The sequence below is a fragment of the Manis pentadactyla genome, chromosome 4 (genome assembly GCF_030020395.1).
Source record: "Manis pentadactyla isolate mManPen7 chromosome 4, mManPen7.hap1, whole genome shotgun sequence".
Lineage (NCBI taxonomy): Eukaryota > Metazoa > Chordata > Mammalia > Pholidota > Manidae > Manis > Manis pentadactyla.
The window spans coordinates 2,345,303-2,361,641 of record NC_080022.1 but is presented as its reverse complement, the minus strand read 5'-3'; the positions used below and the strand labels follow the sequence as shown (position 1 = coordinate 2,361,641).

Below are 16,339 nucleotides of genomic sequence, written 5' to 3'. Positions count from 1 at the left end.
GGCTGGCCTGATGACAGGGTAGGGGCAGCCCGTTTGTGAGCCAGGTGCAGGGCTAGCTGGGAGGAAGACACAGCAGGCTGCATATCACAGTGGGGGACCTTGGAGCTACGTAGCCAGCCAGGGGGATGGAGCGCCTGAAGATCGTTTAAGTTCCCAACCTGCCGGGCAGAGTGTACCCACATAAGTTTGTCTACCTGTCCTTTCTCCTGAGCGGCGAGCTCTGTGCAATCCTTGTCCCTCTAGCAGCCCTCTCGCTTTTAGGAAGTCTTTCAAACTTCCCACCCAGATCAGTCGGATATGAATCCCTGTTTTCCACAAGCAGCTCGAATCTCCGACTCTCCGGGTCTTCCGCCTGTCTTAGCTTTCTAACCCCACTAATCACCAGAGCACCATGCAATGCAGGTTCATGCTCCCAGAGCAGATCTCCAGGGCTAGGTGTTCAGCAATCCCAGGCCTCCACTCCCTCCCAGGTCTGTGTCTCTTCCTCCCGCCATTGGGCTGGGGTGGGGGAAGGGCTTGGGTCCCGCCGGCTCACAGCTTTGGTACCTGACCCTGTTCCGTGAGTTCTGCTCTTTTCTCCAGGTGTATGCAGTCTGGTGCAGCCTTCTTTCATGTTGCTCTTTCAGGATTGGTTGTATTAATTATGTTTTTTGTATCATATGTGGTTTTAGGAGGAGGGCTCTGTCTCATCTCTCACACCACCATCTTTAATCCCCGGGGAGGCTATTTCTCAGGGATGAGAAAGTTGTACAGGGGGTCCCCCTGGGAGCATGCCCTGGGAGCCTGTGGTGGCCGGCCACCCCTGCGTCCTCAGATGCCTCTGCTGCACACCCAGGGATGGTGGTTCCACGCAGCGCTGCACCATGTCAGTGTCCATCCCGGGAAAGGCCAGGCCTGGTGAGGACGGCCCCACCTCTTCCTGGAACCCTGTGGCTACAACTCAGTGGCTGACAGCACCCAGGCAGCAGGTGGTGTCGACAACATGGGAGGCCACGTGCAGGAATGGTGACGCCCTCCGCGTGGTGGGGCAGCTCGCCTCTGTCCAGCGGGCCACAAGCAGAGGGGCTGACACAGCACAAAGGTGTCCAGGTTGGCTGCAGCTGCGTACGGGTCCCTGAGGGTGCAGCGGCAGCCTGGGGAGATGCCCGAGTCTGCCGACACGGGAGGTGCCAGAGCACCTGCCCCAGCAGAGGCTCAGGATGAGCAGCAGGAGGAAGAGGAGCAGCAAGCAGACTGGGGTCCTGGGGCGCCAGGTGCCACCTGCTGAAGGGGAAGAAGCTCTTGTCCGCACGCAGCCAGGACACCAGCAGGACCACGGGCCCGATGACAGCAGCTACAGGGCCACGCGGGTGATCAGAAGAGGCAGGTTATCCCGGGTTCCCCCCATTATCCTGCTTCCACCCCATCCCCACTGCCCTCTGTGCTCCGGGCCCTGTGTGGAGGGTCCTGCCAATCACCAGCACCCGGGGGGTCCCTGTCACAGGAAGGCTCCTGAGCGTCACCTCCTCACGGAGTAGGAGGCTGGATCCCAGAGGGGGAGGGGAACCACCCTTCAGACTGACAGGACCGGTTGGCAGTGGAGCCGGGATGCCAGCCCCACTGGTCTTTAGGACGCCCCCACACGCAACGTGGCCCAAAGGTTCCCTAAGGCTGGGGAACAGCCCACCCCTTGCCAATGGCCCTGGGCCAGAAACTCACCTGGCCCTGGCCACTAAGTTTATATCTCGTGGGACCTGAAGAACTGCAACAGCCCCTTTATCCTGGCCCACTGGCCTGAGGCCTCCAGCTGGCAGGACAGGCGGTAGCTGCAGGACAGAGGGCCACCCGTGAGCCCCTGGAGCCACATGTCAGGGGTCCCTTCTCCCCGAGCCTGCCGGCAGCTGCAGCCCACGCCCGACTCCTGCCGGCCTCACCTCTTCTCCTCATCCAGGGGCTCCACGGTTTGAAAGAAGGACAGGAAGCGCTCATCGGGCTCCAGGTCATACAGCGCGGCCACGCGCTTGTGCATCATGATCTCACGTCCGATGAGAGTGACCTGGGGCAGAGGAAGGACAGGGTGCAGACAGGGAGGTGGGTGAGGGGTGGGGCAGTGGTATGGTCCCGGATCTTTGCTCACACGGGAACCCGCCTTCCCTCCAATGCCATCCAGCCCTGCCTGTTCCCAGTGTTGGGTCTCCAGCTCCTCCTCAAGGAAGGTGGCCTCGATGCCACCCCCATCCCCCACCTGACAAAGCCTTTAGTGTCCTCAGCTCTGCATGTCTTAACTCTCTCAAGACACATTAGACCCAGGGGATGGCCCGGACAAGGTCCTGCCCAGGGGTTCTTGACTCCGTCCCTAATCCTTTCATGGCTGGGCACTCAACTCTTATTTTATACCATCACCCGGGAAGGCAGCGAGGCAGCCAAAGTGCATCAGAAACAGCCCTCTGAGCCCAGAACGAGGCCAGAACGTCCCCACCCTTTCTCAAGTTGGAGGACAGCCAGGGCCCTCCAAGGGGCCGGTCTGACAAGAAAGAGCACCCGGACCTGGCCCAGGATCGGGGCTACCGAGAGGCGGGGAGTGGACTGGGGAGCTGAGGCCAAGCTTCCCACGCAACTCTGTGATGGCAGACAGGGAGGCTGGGGCCTCAGGCGGGAAGGCACTGCCAGCCCCCTGATGTGCTTCCTGCCCTGAAGGAGCAACATGCCTCCCCCTGGGCAGGGCCTGAGGGGGAGGCCAGTCCTGCTCAGATGCTACCCCTCTAGCCCTCAGCCCCACCTGCCCTGGGGCCAGGACCAGGGCTTAGGGGGGTCCTTCTGGCAGTCCTCTCCAAGCAGCCCAGCTCCTGGGGTGGAGGGGGTTGGTCAGGAGTTGGGGGGCGGGGGCGGTGCTGAGAGCTCCGGGCTCACTGGGGGCTTTCCTCTCTCTAAGACTCACCATCCTGCCCTTCCGGTGCCTCGCTGGGTCACTCACGTCCGCATTATATTCCGAGAGTTGGTCCATGGGCACGTCACGCAGAAAATATCCAAGGAACGGGACTATGCCCTGTGCCACCAGGGTGGGGAGGTGATGAGTCCCCACCTGCCTCAGGGGCACCCACAGAGCCTCCCCTGAACCCCACACCCGCAACCCCCAGCTCCCTTGGACCACCCTGTGCTGCCGCCCTCCCCTCCCTTCGCCCTGCACTCCCCTCCCCGGCCCTCCCAGGGCTGGCTTTTGGCCAATCGCAGGACCTGTGGTCCCTGCACCTGTCCTCCACCTTCTCCCGTACCCAGCTGCTCTCGCCCTCCTCCTGGTCACCCCAGTGCTGGCAGCTCAGGGCAGGTGGCACCAGGAGCAGGTGCAGGGTCGCCCCCACCGCCCGTGACCCTGGCCACGCCACTCTCACCTGCGCCTTCCTATCCAGGTATCCGTAGGGGGCCTGCCGCCGTCGCCTCACCGTGGCCCTCGCCTCCTGCAAGGCCCAGGACACTGAGGTGCTCGTGCTCCCCTCCCACCTGGCCTCCACAACCAGACCTTGGTTGATGGATGCCTTGCCCGAGTCCCCTGGCACCTATGCTGTCCCCACCTCCAGCAGGCTCTCAGCCTAGAGCAACCCCAGCTCCAGCACACACATACTCATGGGAGTCCTTGCGCTGAGACTGGCTGCCCTTAGAGGCTTCCTCACCTCCAGAGTATCAGGGGAGGTCCCTCTGCCTCCCAGGGTGCCCTGAGGACTCCGTGTCACCTGCCTATCACCACGGCTCCCCTCACATGACCAGGTGGGAGGGGCACAAAGCTGAAGCCCATCTTGTGCTCCCTGGACCCTGCTCACCTGGCAGGCCCGCACCCCAGGGTGACGACAACCCTCCATGACCAGATGAGGAGCCCGAGGGCTCAGAGGGGCAGTGACGGGCTCGGGGGACCCAGGGGAGAGGCCGACCTTGCTCAGCCACAGGCCCCACCCATGCTGCCGCCCCCACGCCAGCCCCAGCCCTGACTGGGGGCCTGTCCCCTGGGTCCTCACTGGATACCAGGCCCCCAGTCAAGTGGAGCCAGGGAGGGAGACAAACGGGACACCTCGGGGGCCTGGGGGACCCCACCTCCCCCATCAGCTCCCCCCTCTCACCCCACACATGTCGAGCCTGACCCAAGGCTGGGCCACAGCACGGTAGAGGACTTGCCCCAAGGGCCCCTCCCTTCCAGACCTCTAGCCTTCACTTACCTTGAGGAGCTGCTTCCCGTTAAGCCCCTGGTCCCTCTTTTGAAGTTTTTTATAGCTCCAGAAGCTCTTCCTGAGGGGAGGGGAGAGGAGGAGGGAGACACACGGCCAGTAGGTGGAGAGCTTTCCTGGGGCAGCCAGAAGGCCCACCAGCCTGCATGAGGCTTTCCATCACGGCCCTGAGCCCTGGGGAATCCGTGGCCTGGGGAGGGGGCTGCGTGTTTCCACCCGGGGCCTCCTTTCCCAGTTCTCCCGGGGGCAGATCGGCTTTAGGCCAGGTCACTGTTCTTGGGGCAGAGATGTCCTGCTGCAGGGCACATGCTCAAGATCTCCAGTTGGCTTCAACCCACACCTGACATTGAAGGAAACTGATTCCTGCAGGGGTCCCCCTGGCCTAACCCACAGGGGGCTCCAAGAGCCCACCATCCCTGTCCCTAGGCTCTGCCACCTCCCAGGAGGTCCCAGCCAACTGAGGGGACAGCGCCAGACCCAGGGGTGGCCCTATCCACTCAGATGCCCTGGTCCCGGGGACACGACTACCCACCAGGAAACATGTCCCCAGGTGCTCTCCAGACGACACACAGCAGAGCTCCCCAGGGCACAGAGAATGGCGTGGAGGGACTCGAAATTTTTGAGGTCCAGGCACTCCTGGGAGGGAAGAGAGAGCTCTCAGCTCAAGCATGGCCTGCTTCTCTGCTTCTGTCCCCCCATGAACTCCTGTCCTTAAGGAGACAGACACCCAGGGAACCCAGCACACCCGGTACCTGCTGAGCAGCCCTTCTGGGTGGAGGACTGTAGCTCGACCCAAGGAAGGGGCCAGGGATGGCTGTCCCAGGGTGTCCCAGGGATGGGAGTCCAGGTCCACACACCCCTGGCAGGAGGGGGCCAGGGACCGTACAGGGTCAGATCACAGGCACCCATCCTGACAGCTGGCCAAGGAGGGGAGCAGGTCCCACCACACCAGGATGGACCCCAGGGGCTGTCCCATGACACACCTTGGCCACCTGGATCCAGAACTCCACCACTCGGGCCCTGTCCTGGGCCATCAAGCTCGGGGCCCCGAGGCAGGAGGAGGTGACGAAGTAAAACGTGGCATCAAATTGCCTCATGATGTTATGGATGTTGGGGGCCAGGAGCTCAATGCCTTCCATCAGTGGCTGGCTCTCTAAGTAGGTCTTACATTCACCAAATTCAATCCTGCCGTACAGCTCCTGGGGATCACGAGGAGGGTGGTCATCCAGCTGTGCCCCTGGTGCCCCTGTTCCCAGGCAGAGTCACCAGTCAGAGCTGGAGCCCAGGTAGCTGGGGATGTGCTGTGAGCCTTGTGGCCGTCCAGGCTTCGGACCCCGTCCACTGAGGCGCCCAGGACCGGATGCACAGGACCCCACAGTGGTGGGGAACGGAGGGGCTCTGCTCACAGGCACCCTCACTCACCTCCTCCCTGCTACACAAGGCAGCTCACACCTGCCCATCCTGGGGCATCTGCCTCCCGTTCTGCCACCCCATGGATCCCGCTTCCCACTCAGGTGCATTTTCCCCTGAAACAACTCCACCCAGAGCCTCTGTTGGTGTCTGTGTCTCCCATGCAGTCAGGTACCTGGCAGGGGCCTCTGAGGTGTGGAGGCCATGGAAGCCTGCCAGGCCAATGGCCCAAGGACCTAAGGCCCTGGCAGCACCTCCCTGAGCACCCCTCCCGTGCCCTGCCCCTCCCACCCCAGGCAGGCCCTGCCCACCTTCCCTCCACTCCAACTCATTGGCTTGCAAGGATCCCTAAGTGCCAGCCCTACTGTCCCCGTGTGGTCAGTGAGGACTTGTGAGTTTGGAGAGTCTCTCGGGGCACAGGGTGAGTCCGTGGGGAGGCTGGGACGTGGGCCCACATCACAGGAGTCCACGTCGGGGGACGGCAGGTCTGGGGCAGCCCGTGACACAGGGAAGGCCCACCCCCAACCCAGAGAGCCCGCTCCACTCACTGCACACATCAGGGTCAGCTGCTCGGCCACCAGGGAGGGGGGAAACGCCAGGATCGTCGGCTCCTCCTCCCCCGGCTCATCCCAGGTGCTCCAGGCACAGGGGCTGGTGGGCTCCGGGTCCGCCTCTGGCTCTTCCAGGCCCAGTGCCATTCCGGCAGGTGCCACGGGTCCCGGGCTCGAAGGCTCATGGGGCTCCAGCTCGGGGCCTGAGACCACTCCTGGGATGTCCCAGGGGCTCATGGCACAGGGTCTGGTGGGCTCCAGGTCCACCTCTGGCTCTGCCAGGCCCAGTGCCATTCTGGCAGGTGCCATGGGCCCCGGGCCCGATGGCTCATGGGGCTCCAGCTCGGGGCCTGAGACCACTCCTGGGATGTCCCAGGGGCTCATGGCACAGGGTCTGGTGGGCTCCGGGTCTGCCCCTGGCTCTGCCAGGCCTAATGCCATTCCGGCTGGTGCTCCAGGCCCCGTGCCCAAGGGCTCATGGGGCTCCAGCTCAGGGCCTGGACCCGGGGCTGAGGCCACTGCTGGGACATCCTCCGGCTCTTCAGGGGCTGAAGCAGGTGACACCGGCCGTAGCTCCAGCACAGGGGTCGCAGGGAGCTCCTGGACGGGCTCTACCCACGAAGCGGGGCCCCCCTGTGTCTCTGGAGCCAGCTGCCTCTGCCGTGGGTCTGGAGCTGGACACAGAGAAAGGGTCACGCCGGGCCTGATTCCCCGCGCCTTACAATGACAGAAGAGCCCTCACTGCCTTGAAGGGAACCCCCGTCCGGGAAGCCCACCCTGCATGGTCTCCTGGCTGCAGCCCCTCACCTTCCAGCTCTGCCACCGCGGGCCCCAGGTGCTCCTCCTGGACCAAGTGGTGGAGGACTCGGCCCACCAGGGTGGATGACAGCTGGCTGGCATCGATGACACTGGGCACACGCTGGGGCTCCCAGGCCAGGCGCCTAGCCCGTCCCATCCTGGGGCTGGGGGAAGGCCGGGGGGTGGCAGAGTGAGAAGCCTGGTCTTACCCGCCACACTGCCCTCCCGGCCCACCCTTGTGCGGGCCTGGCCGCTGTGCACTCCCCCTTCCTGACCCTGCGTGCCTGTCCTGGGACCCCATGCTCTCCCATCCTCCCGAGTAGGAAGTCCCCAGTCGTCAGCCCGCCCGTGGGAATCCAAAGATGGGTGACCTGCTGGGCTCTGCTGGGCGCCCCCTGCCCCAAGCCCCAGACGCCTCCTCCACCCATTCTGGGCACACGGGCAGTGCCCCCTCCGGGCCCCGTGAAAACTCACATTCTCAGATCCTCCTCTGGCCCCTCGTCATGCCCCTCATCACATGAGGAGACCATGAGGGCATCGCCCGTGACGCTCCCCGGCCGTGACCTGCGGATGACGCCTGAAGTGACTGCCCGACTCCACCCGGGACGGGGTCCCAGTATTGTGTCTGCTTCCTTCACTCAGTTATGCTAAGTGGGCCCAAAGGGCCTGCACAAAGTGGGTGCTGCACACCTATTGTTGCTGAAGGAAGTCCTACCCGAGCCTTCCCAGGTACCCCTCTGCTGCCCCCAGAGGTCCCTCATGTGGCCTCAGTGAGGACAAGGACCGGGCCCCACCACAGGGAATCGCGAGCCTCCCCTCCAAAGGCTGCTTTCCATGTGCTTTTCGAAATTGAGGCCCCTGATGGGTGAGGCCCAAGGCTTTTCATCGGGTACAGAGAAGTAACAGCCCCAAAGTGGCCCAGCTTGGCCAGCAGTCCTTTCTGCAGCACCCAGTGCCAGGGGAGCCCCTCTAAGGCTCCTCCCGTGTTCCCCTTGGGCACCCTAACAGGCTGATTGCCAGCCACCCTGCCTGTCAGAGGAGCACACTGCGGCTCAGACACGTGTGGGGACACTCAAGACACACCGCGGGCTGTGGGCAGAGGCCCGACTGTGCCGAGGAGGGGGTGGGTGCTGACCGGGGGAGCCGCGGGCCCGTGGCCGGCTGGTCAGCGTCCGTGGCAGGGAGTAGGGACCAACAAGCGTTCCGGCTGAGGGTTGCCCCTGAAGACGACCTTCTTGCCCTGAACAGTCCCTGCTTCTCCTGCACATGTGTGGGCTGGTCAGCGTCCTCGGGAGGGAGTGTGGCCTCGGGACTGCTCCGGCTGGTGTTTGGAGCTGGTTCCACTGGTGCCGTGCGCTTTCTCCACTTCCTCCTTGTGCCTGTCTGGGGAGCCCTGCGCCTGGGGACCTCAGTCCCATGAACAGTTGGCTCATGTTCAGGCTGAGGGGGGCAGCAGGGATTTAGTCAGTGGGAAACCCAGGACCCACCAGGACAAGGGAGGTTTGCAGCTCACCCGAGAGCCCCCAGCCCCCTGGGATGTGAGCAAGGAGAGGCACGGGGTCCCCCCCGGGAATGAGGTTCCAGGCCCCCTGGAGTGGGACTGTCTGCCACTCTCGTGGGGCAGCCCTGGGAGGGCCCTGGCAGGTTGCCAGGTTTGGAACGGGGTCCTGGGTGTAGACAGCCTGCCCCAGGCCCAGGGAGGTGGAGTAGGTGAGTCCATCCACCAGCTCCTCCACGCTCCCCAGGGTGGAGCTCTGCAAAGCTGGTGCCTCATAGCTGGGGAGGAGGCACCCGGGGCCGCCTGGACCTCCCCAGAGGGGGTAATGTGGGCCCCAAACCCTGCCCCCGAGGTCAGGCACACACGGCCATCTGCCTAGACTTCTAGTCCCTGGGGGCAGGAGAGGACACCCCCGGGCTCAGGACTAACATGCGGGTGGAAGTGCCTGGTCCCGACACTCACCTCCACTCCTGAATGCTGAGACCAGAGCTGTGCCACTGACCGCCCCCTCCTGCCCGGCCTGCAGTCCCACCCGTGCCCCACGCCCACCGCACACACACAGGAAGGGCTGGGGGGAAGGCCAGCCCGGATAGCTCACACTGTGGCCTGGCGCTGGAGTGGCCCGCTCTGGGCTGCCCTGTGTTACCTCGGGGCTCCTCGGGAGACACGGACAGAGGCGGTGGAGGAGGTCACCGAGCCAGCGCCCACAGCGAGTGGGGAGACTCTCCCTCTCGGCTTCCCTGACTCCCACGCCTTCAGAAGGCTCCGCACAACAAGACCGCATGTTGCTCTGTCGAGCGCCTCCGGTCAAGTGAGCAGGACTGGGGTCTGCGACCAGGAGCTTGGTTCCGTTCGGGTCACAGTTCAGGTTCTACTGGGCGTGTCTACAGTGACATCACTTCTTCAAGGGTCCTTTTCATTGGCCCCTCCCTGCATTCAGACACGCCCACCTGGCCCTCTGGGCTGCTGACTGCCCACCCTCCTGGCCCTTGCCATGCATGACCCCAGACCTCAGCTCATGGTGTGGAAGACTGGCCTCCAGTACCTGGAGGTGGTGCCATCTGGCCAAGACATTCTGCTCTCTGGGGTCCGCCCCGGGCAGTCGGCCCGCCTGCAGCTGCTTCTTCACGCTACCTTCTCGGGTATTCCCGAGGCCGAGCTGGCGTTGGACTAAACCCCTTTCTTGTACATTGTTGTCTGCCCAGCCCATCTCGTTGAGGTGACAATAAAGTGCAGTAAGCAGCTCCGTCCACTTGCAGAAAAATGATTTTCCCAACAAGGGCAGAGGGCGATTTCAGTTCACCAGGTACTTGAGCCCATTTGCCGGACTTAGGAGGGGCTTTTCTGAGACTCAGCTGACGTCTTTCCATCTCTCGCCAGATCTGAGATCTGTGGAATTTCAACTATGTGTGTCATAACAAACACAAGCTTGACGGTTTTCTGTCTCTTTGGGGGATAAAAAGCGTGTGCCACTTCCCAGAGCACTGCAGACATGAATTAATGTGTCAGCAGTGGACAGCCAGCCCGAGAGGGCACCACGGCAGGGGCGCCGAGGAGAGGCTGGGCTCCGTCGGGGGCAGGAACCCAGAGAGGTTCGGTTCACGTCGGATGAAAATCCCCGGGGCCCGAGGCGGGAGCGCGGCCCGGGAAGGAAGCGGTGTGTGGTGGGGGCAGGGGGGCGTTCTGGACCACTGCCCAGCCTCCCACCGGCTGCCCTTGCTTCCAGAATCATCTCCCTCAGTCTATCCTCCACAGCCCCAATGGATTCTTATCTGTCCCTGCTCAGAACCTGTTCCCACGGCCTCCCAAAGAGAAGACCAAGCCCCACAGAAAGTCACAGACGAGTGGTCCTCAGCCGCCTCCAGCTCTCCTCTGCCTGGGCTCCAAGCCTCTGTGTCTTGCCAATAGGTTCCAGCCCCGGGCACGCTCACTATGGATTCAGTGTGACCAAAGAAATGGCAGTAGAACGTTCTTGGGGTGAAAGGGTTATACCCAACTTTATTTCCATGGTGGCAGGTCAATCACCAAAATCCCATCCACTCAGAGCGAGTCTGCACACAGCAAGCCCGGTCTCTGCCTCTGGGCCTCTTTACCCACACAGCCATCTTTTGGGCCTCTGTCCTCGACGCTGCCACCACTGCAGCCTCTGCTCTGCCCTCCTGCAGCCTTGCACCTATGCCGCCGTGTCGTGCCCAGAGTTCTGGGCGGAGCTCTTTATATCGAGTCAACAGCCATGCATTGCCCACAGGTGTGCAGTGAGCTAGTCAGCCAGGGCCAGGTGAGAATCCTGGCCACAGGAACTCTCATTTTATCCACACAGAGTCACATGAATTCTGTAAAGTAGGATAAGCATTCTTCTGTGAGATTAATTAAAATTAAGAAGCCAGGAGTAACGTGGCCTGAAGTGTTTGAATATCGCCCAGATAAAAAAGACCGCAGCATAGCCCATGTCTTCATTGTGTCAGTTAAATTAAGCTATTGTAAAATGTACCATAGCCTGCTCAAAGGCCCGGCTTATTTTCTTTCACTTTACCCACATGCTGCTTTTCTTCCCGTAGCCCTAATCAAATGATTTGCAACCTAAGCAAGTAATAATGGCAAGCAAGCCCAGTCACAAACAGCATAGTAAAAGCAGGAAAAATTCCATCGTAGAGATAAGATTGCATTTTAAAACCCAAGAAGTCAAAAAATAGGTTTCCTAAAATAACAGACAATAACCCAGCCCACCTCGGGAGCAGGACAGGCAGTCTTGATAGATATGCTCCCAAACCAAGAAGCTGGTATTCTGGGATAGAATCAAAGCAGTAAATTTCTTGTGTTAACTCTGCAAAATTATCTGGAAGACTGATAAGAAACCTAGTGTCTCTTCAAAGATAAGCATTCGGGGACCATTTCGCAGGTCTGCATCCCTGGCCCTCTGTCTCTCAACTGCCCACACACCCCTAGACAGAGCACCACCCTGGGGCTAGCTTGTCCACTCTGGGCAGGGGCAAGCCAGGAGCTCTGTCCTCTAGGTTTATCTCTAAGTAGAAGCCTCGCACTTGCTCCCCTGCCTTACCTTGAGTGTTTGCAACTTTCATTCTTTGACTCTGTGAACAAGAACACCGGCATCAGCTTCTGTGAAGAGCCGGAAGTCAGGGACTCCCCAGAGTCCCGGGCCCGGGCCCAGGTCAGGGCACCAGGTGCCAGAGGGCCCTGCCAGCTCCCCGACTCGTGCTGGGTGGGACAGGTGCACTGCAGCCCACAGTCAGGGTGGCCACGCAGCTGTGTGAGCCTGGTGTCCCAGCAGCAGCAGTCCGGAGCCTGGCACACTTGGGGCACCTGCACGCACCCGGGGCAGGACGGAACACTGGACCCAGTGACCACCCAGCAGGCCCAGGGCTGCTGCTTTGTTTCTGGGCCCAGAGCTCTTCTGTCTCAGGTTGAGGCTGGTGGGCTGTGCAGGAAGACAGGTCTGACCTTGGCCACTGCCCTTCCAGGGACCCGTCTGCCCTCCTCCTGCCCAAACCTACCTCCCTATGTGGCCGGGGTCATCCCTGGGACCACTGTGCAGGCAGATGGCTCTGAGGGTGCTGTGGGCAGGGCGAAGGGATGGAGGGTGGCCTGGGTGTCCCGATCTTACCTCCTGTCACCTGGTCCCCTGAGGCTGTCAGGAGGGCCCACATCCGCTTCCCCAGTCCCCAGTCTGGGGCTCCACCTGCAGCATAAGGCCTGGAGACTGTCTCCAGCCTGAAGCCCCCCATGTGGGTATTTGTGCTGATCCTGGAACTCCCCTCCAGGCCATCCCTCCCTTCCTGGGAGGGTGAAACACATCCTGAGAGCCCTGGGGGAGCGTTATGGGGAGAATCAGAGCCAGGTGCCTCTGCTCAGCCTCCCCAGCTTTTTGTCACAGACATCAGGCCACTCAGCCAGGAGCTGGATGGCTGAGGGGCACCATGGAGGAGGACTGGGGACCTGGGAGCTTTGGTGGGTGCTCTGAGATGTGAAGCGTGGAGAAACTAGACTCAGAGAAAGCCCCCCAATGGAAGGCGTGCACCTCTTGGAGGTGCTCGAGAGACCAAGTTCAACATTTTTTGAAAAGGAATTTTCTGGAATGTGTGGGGCAGCTGTGTCTCATCAAATGGGACAGTGCTAGACTGGTGCCCTTCAGCCCTGGGATCTACTTGGGTTACATGTGCAGTGGTGTTCCAGATGTGAGGAGACACCCTGGGGCTTGCTTATAGATTTTGGTGTCTCATCATAACCTATAGGTGTCAGGAAGAAAGGCCCAGGTTCCGTTTGAGCAGCCCTCCCCAGTGCTGCCAAGGTGTGCCAGCCTGGGGCTTAGAGCGCCCCGCTCTTCCTGAGCACCTTATGGGGGAGGACAGAGGATGGAGGGCAACCTGGCAGAGATCAGGGCCCCCCTGTGTCAAAGTTGGAGGGCCGGGGTGGGTCAGGGGACATATGAGGTCTGCATGAGAGCAGAGCTTTGAGAAGAAAGAGCAGTGGGGGGGTGGGGGGGAGGCGGTCCTCTAACTGCATCCCACCTGCACAGGGATGAGACCAACCCCAGAGGAGCCACCAACCGCAGGGACGACATCCAGATCACACTGTCCTCAGGATATTTCTTTTCTTTTTTTTTTATTAAGCTATTATTGATATACACTCTTATGAAGGTTTTACATGAAAAAACAATGTGGTTACTACATTCACCCGATACCTTGTTGAACTATGTTGAATAAGAGTGGGGAGAGTGGGTATCCTTGTCTCGTTCCCAATCTTAAAGGAAAGGCTTTCAGCTTCTCACTGTTAACCATGATGTGGGCTGTGGGCTTGTCATGTATGGCCTTTATTACGTTGAGGTACTTGCCCTCTATACCCATTTTGTTGAGAGTTTTGATCGTGAATGGATGGATGTTGAATTTTGTCGAATGCTATTTTGGCATCTATGGAGATGATCATGTCGTTTTTGTCCTTTTTGTTGATGTGGTGGATGATGTTGATGGATTTTCTAATATTGTACCAATCCTTGCGTCCCTGGAATAAATCCTACTTGATCATGATGGATGATCTTTTTGATGTATTTTTGAATTCAGTTTGCTAATATTTCATTCAGTATTTTTGCATCTATGTTCATCAGGGATGTTCGTCTGTAATTTTCTCTTTTTGTGGTGTCTTTGCCTGATTTTTGGCATTAGCGTGATGCTGGCCTCATAAAATGAGTTTGGAAGTATTCCTTCCTTTTCTACTCTTTGGGAAACTTTACGGAGGGTGGGTATTAGGTCTTCACTAAATGTTTGATAAAATTCAGGGGTGAATCCATCTGGTTCAGGAGTTTGGTTCTTAGGTAGTTTTTTGATTACCACTTCAATTTTGTTGCTGGTCATGGTCTATTCAGATCTTCTCTTTCTTTCTGGGTCACCCTTACTAGGTTGTACTTTTATAGAAAGTTGTCCATTTCTTCTAGGTTATCCAGTGTGTTAGCATGTAATTTTTCATAGTATTCTCTAATAGTTCTTTGTATCTCTGTGGTGTCTGTAGTGATTTTTCCTTTCTCATTTCTGATTCTGTTTGCGTGTGTAGACTCGTTTTTTCTTGATAAGTCTGGCTAGGGGTTTATCTATGTTGTTTATTTTCTCAAAGAACCAGCTCCTGTTTTCATTGATTCTTTCTATTGTTTTATTCTTCTTGATTTTATTTATTTCTGCTCCAATCTTTATTATGTCCCTCCTTCTACTGACTTTGGACCTCATTTGTTCATTTTCTAGTTTAATTAATTGTGAGTTTAGAGTGTTCTTATGGGATTGTTCTTCTTTCCTGAGGTAGGCCTGTATTGCAATACTCTTCCCTGTTAGCACCGCCTTCACTGCATCCCACAGATATTGCTGTGTTGAATTATTTTTGTCATTTGTCTCCACATATTGCTTGATCTGTTTTTATTTGGTCATCGATCCATTGGTTATTTAAGAGCACGTTGCTAAATTTCCATGTGTTTGTAGGCTTTTCCATTTTGTTTGTGTAATGTACTTCTAGTTTCATACCCCTGTGGTCTGAGAAGCTGGTTGGTACAATTTCAATATTTTTAATTTACTGAGGCTCTTTTTGTGACCTAGTATGTGATCTATTCTTGAAAATGTTCCACGTGCACTTGAGAAGAATGTGTATCCTGCTGCTTTTGGGTGGAGAGTTCTGTAGATGTCTGTTAGGTCCATCTGTTCTAATGTGTTGTTCAGTGCCTCTTGTCTCCTTACTTATCTTCTGTCTGGTTGATCTGTCCTTCAGAGTGAGTAGAGTGTTGAAGTCTCCTAGAATGAATGCATTGCATTCTATTTCCCCTTTTAATTCTGTTAGTATTTCCTTCACATATGTAGGTGCTCCTGTGTTGGGTGCATAGATATTTATAATGGTAATATCCTCTTGTTGGATTGATCCCTTATCATTATGTAATGTCCTTCTTTGTCCCTTTTGACTTTCTTTGTTTTAAAGTCTCTTACGTCTGATACAAGTTCTGCAACACCTGCTTTTTTCTCCCTATTACTTCCATGAAATATCTTTTTCCATCCCTTCACTTTTAGTCTGTATATGTCTTTGGGTTTGAAGTGAGTCTCCTGCAGGCAGCATACAGTTGGGTCTTGTGTTTTTATCCATTCAGTGACTCTATGTCTTTTGATTGGTGCATTCAGACTATTTACATTCAGGGTGATTATCAGTAGGTATACACTTACTGCCATTGCAGGCTTTAGATTTGTTGGAGTTCAAGGGTAACTTCCTTACTATGTAAGAGTCTTACTTAACTCACTTAGTATGCTATTACAAACACAATCTAAAGTTTTCCCCTCCTTTTTTTCTCCTCCATTCTTTATATACTAGCTATATATCATATTCTGGACTCTTTGTCTGTTCCTTTTTATTACCTCTGGTGACAGTTATTTAACCTTGGGAACACTTCCATCTATAGCAGTCCCTCCAAAATACACTGTAGAGATGGTTTGTGGGAGCTAAGTTCTGTCAGCTTTTGCTTACCCAGAAATTCTCTAATTCCTCCTTCAAATTTAAATGATAATCTTGCCGGATAAAGTATTCTTGGTTCGAGGCCCTTCTGCTGAGAAGTCTGATGATAGCCTGATGGTTTTTCCTTTTGTATGTGATCCAATTTCTCTCTCTGGCTGCTTTTAGTATTCTGTCTTTATCCTTAATCTTTGCCACTTTAATTATTATGTGTCTTGGTGTTGTCCTCCTTGGGTCCCTTGTGTTAGGAGATCTGTGCACTACCATTCCCTGAGAAACTATCTCCTTGCCCAGATTGGGGAAGTTTTCAGCAATTACTTCCTCAAGGGCACTTTCTATCCCTTTTTCTCTCTTCTTCTTCTTCTTCTTCTGGTACCCTATAATATGAATGTTGTTCTGTTTGGTTTGGTCACACATTTCTCTCAGTAGTCTTCCATTCCTACAGATCCTTTTCTCTCCGTTCCTCAGCTTCTTTGTATTCCTCTTCCCTAATTTCCATTTCATTTATCGTCTCCACCACCATATTTAACCAGCTTTTAATACCCTCTGTTTTGCTCTTCAATGACTGGATCTCTGTCCTAAATTCATTCCTGAGTTCTTGAATATTTTTCTGTACCTCCATGAGCATGTTTATGATTTTTATTTTGAAATCTTTTTCAGGAAAATTTATTAACTCAGTCTCAGTCGATCCTTTCTCTGGTGTTGAGATTTTGCTTTGAAACAGGTTCCTTTCACATTTCGTACCTGCATGTGGCACCCTCTAGTGCCCAGAAGCTCTACTCTCTGGAGCCGTTCAGCCACTGGAGTGATGTTGGGGGTCACAGGGGAGTGGTGCTGGTGCCTGGGGGCAGGAAAGTGCTGTTTCCTATTTCCTGGCTGCTATGCCTGTCTCAACTGCCAAA

The 16,339-nt window shown here is 57.1% G+C and overlaps 1 protein-coding gene across 1 annotated transcript; it reads right to left on the bottom strand.

Annotated features, from left to right (window-relative positions):
- Positions 1–472: 472 nt before the first annotated feature.
- LOC130683641 (ral-GDS-related protein-like) lies at positions 473–8,941 on the bottom strand. The gene is made up of 12 exons (XM_057501910.1): positions 8,088–8,941; positions 7,427–7,516; positions 6,962–7,116; positions 6,152–6,822; positions 5,177–5,392; positions 4,726–4,829; positions 4,185–4,254; positions 3,369–3,434; positions 2,918–3,025; positions 1,914–2,035; positions 1,699–1,805; positions 473–1,333 (listed from the first exon to the last, which is right to left on the bottom strand). Exons 2-11 carry the CDS (start codon positions 7,480–7,482, stop codon positions 1,718–1,720), a joined length of 1,656 nt encoding a protein of 551 aa, XP_057357893.1. The 5' UTR covers positions 7,483–7,516; positions 8,088–8,941; the 3' UTR covers positions 473–1,333; positions 1,699–1,717.
- Between the last annotated feature and the right edge of the window lie 7,398 nt (positions 8,942–16,339).

Coding starts and splice junctions, on each gene's coding strand:
- LOC130683641 (XM_057501910.1), bottom strand. CDS start 7,482: ATGGTCTCCTCATGTGATGAGGGGCATGACGAGGGGCCAGAGGAGGAT. Junction 2,036..2,917: donor GGCACCGGAAGGGCAGGATG/GTGAGTCTTAGA, acceptor CCTCTGCCCCAG/GTCACTCTCATCGGACGTGA. Junction 1,806..1,913: donor CCCCTGGATGAGGAGAAGAG/GTGAGGCCGGCA, acceptor TCTGTCCTGCAG/CTACCGCCTGTCCTGCCAGC.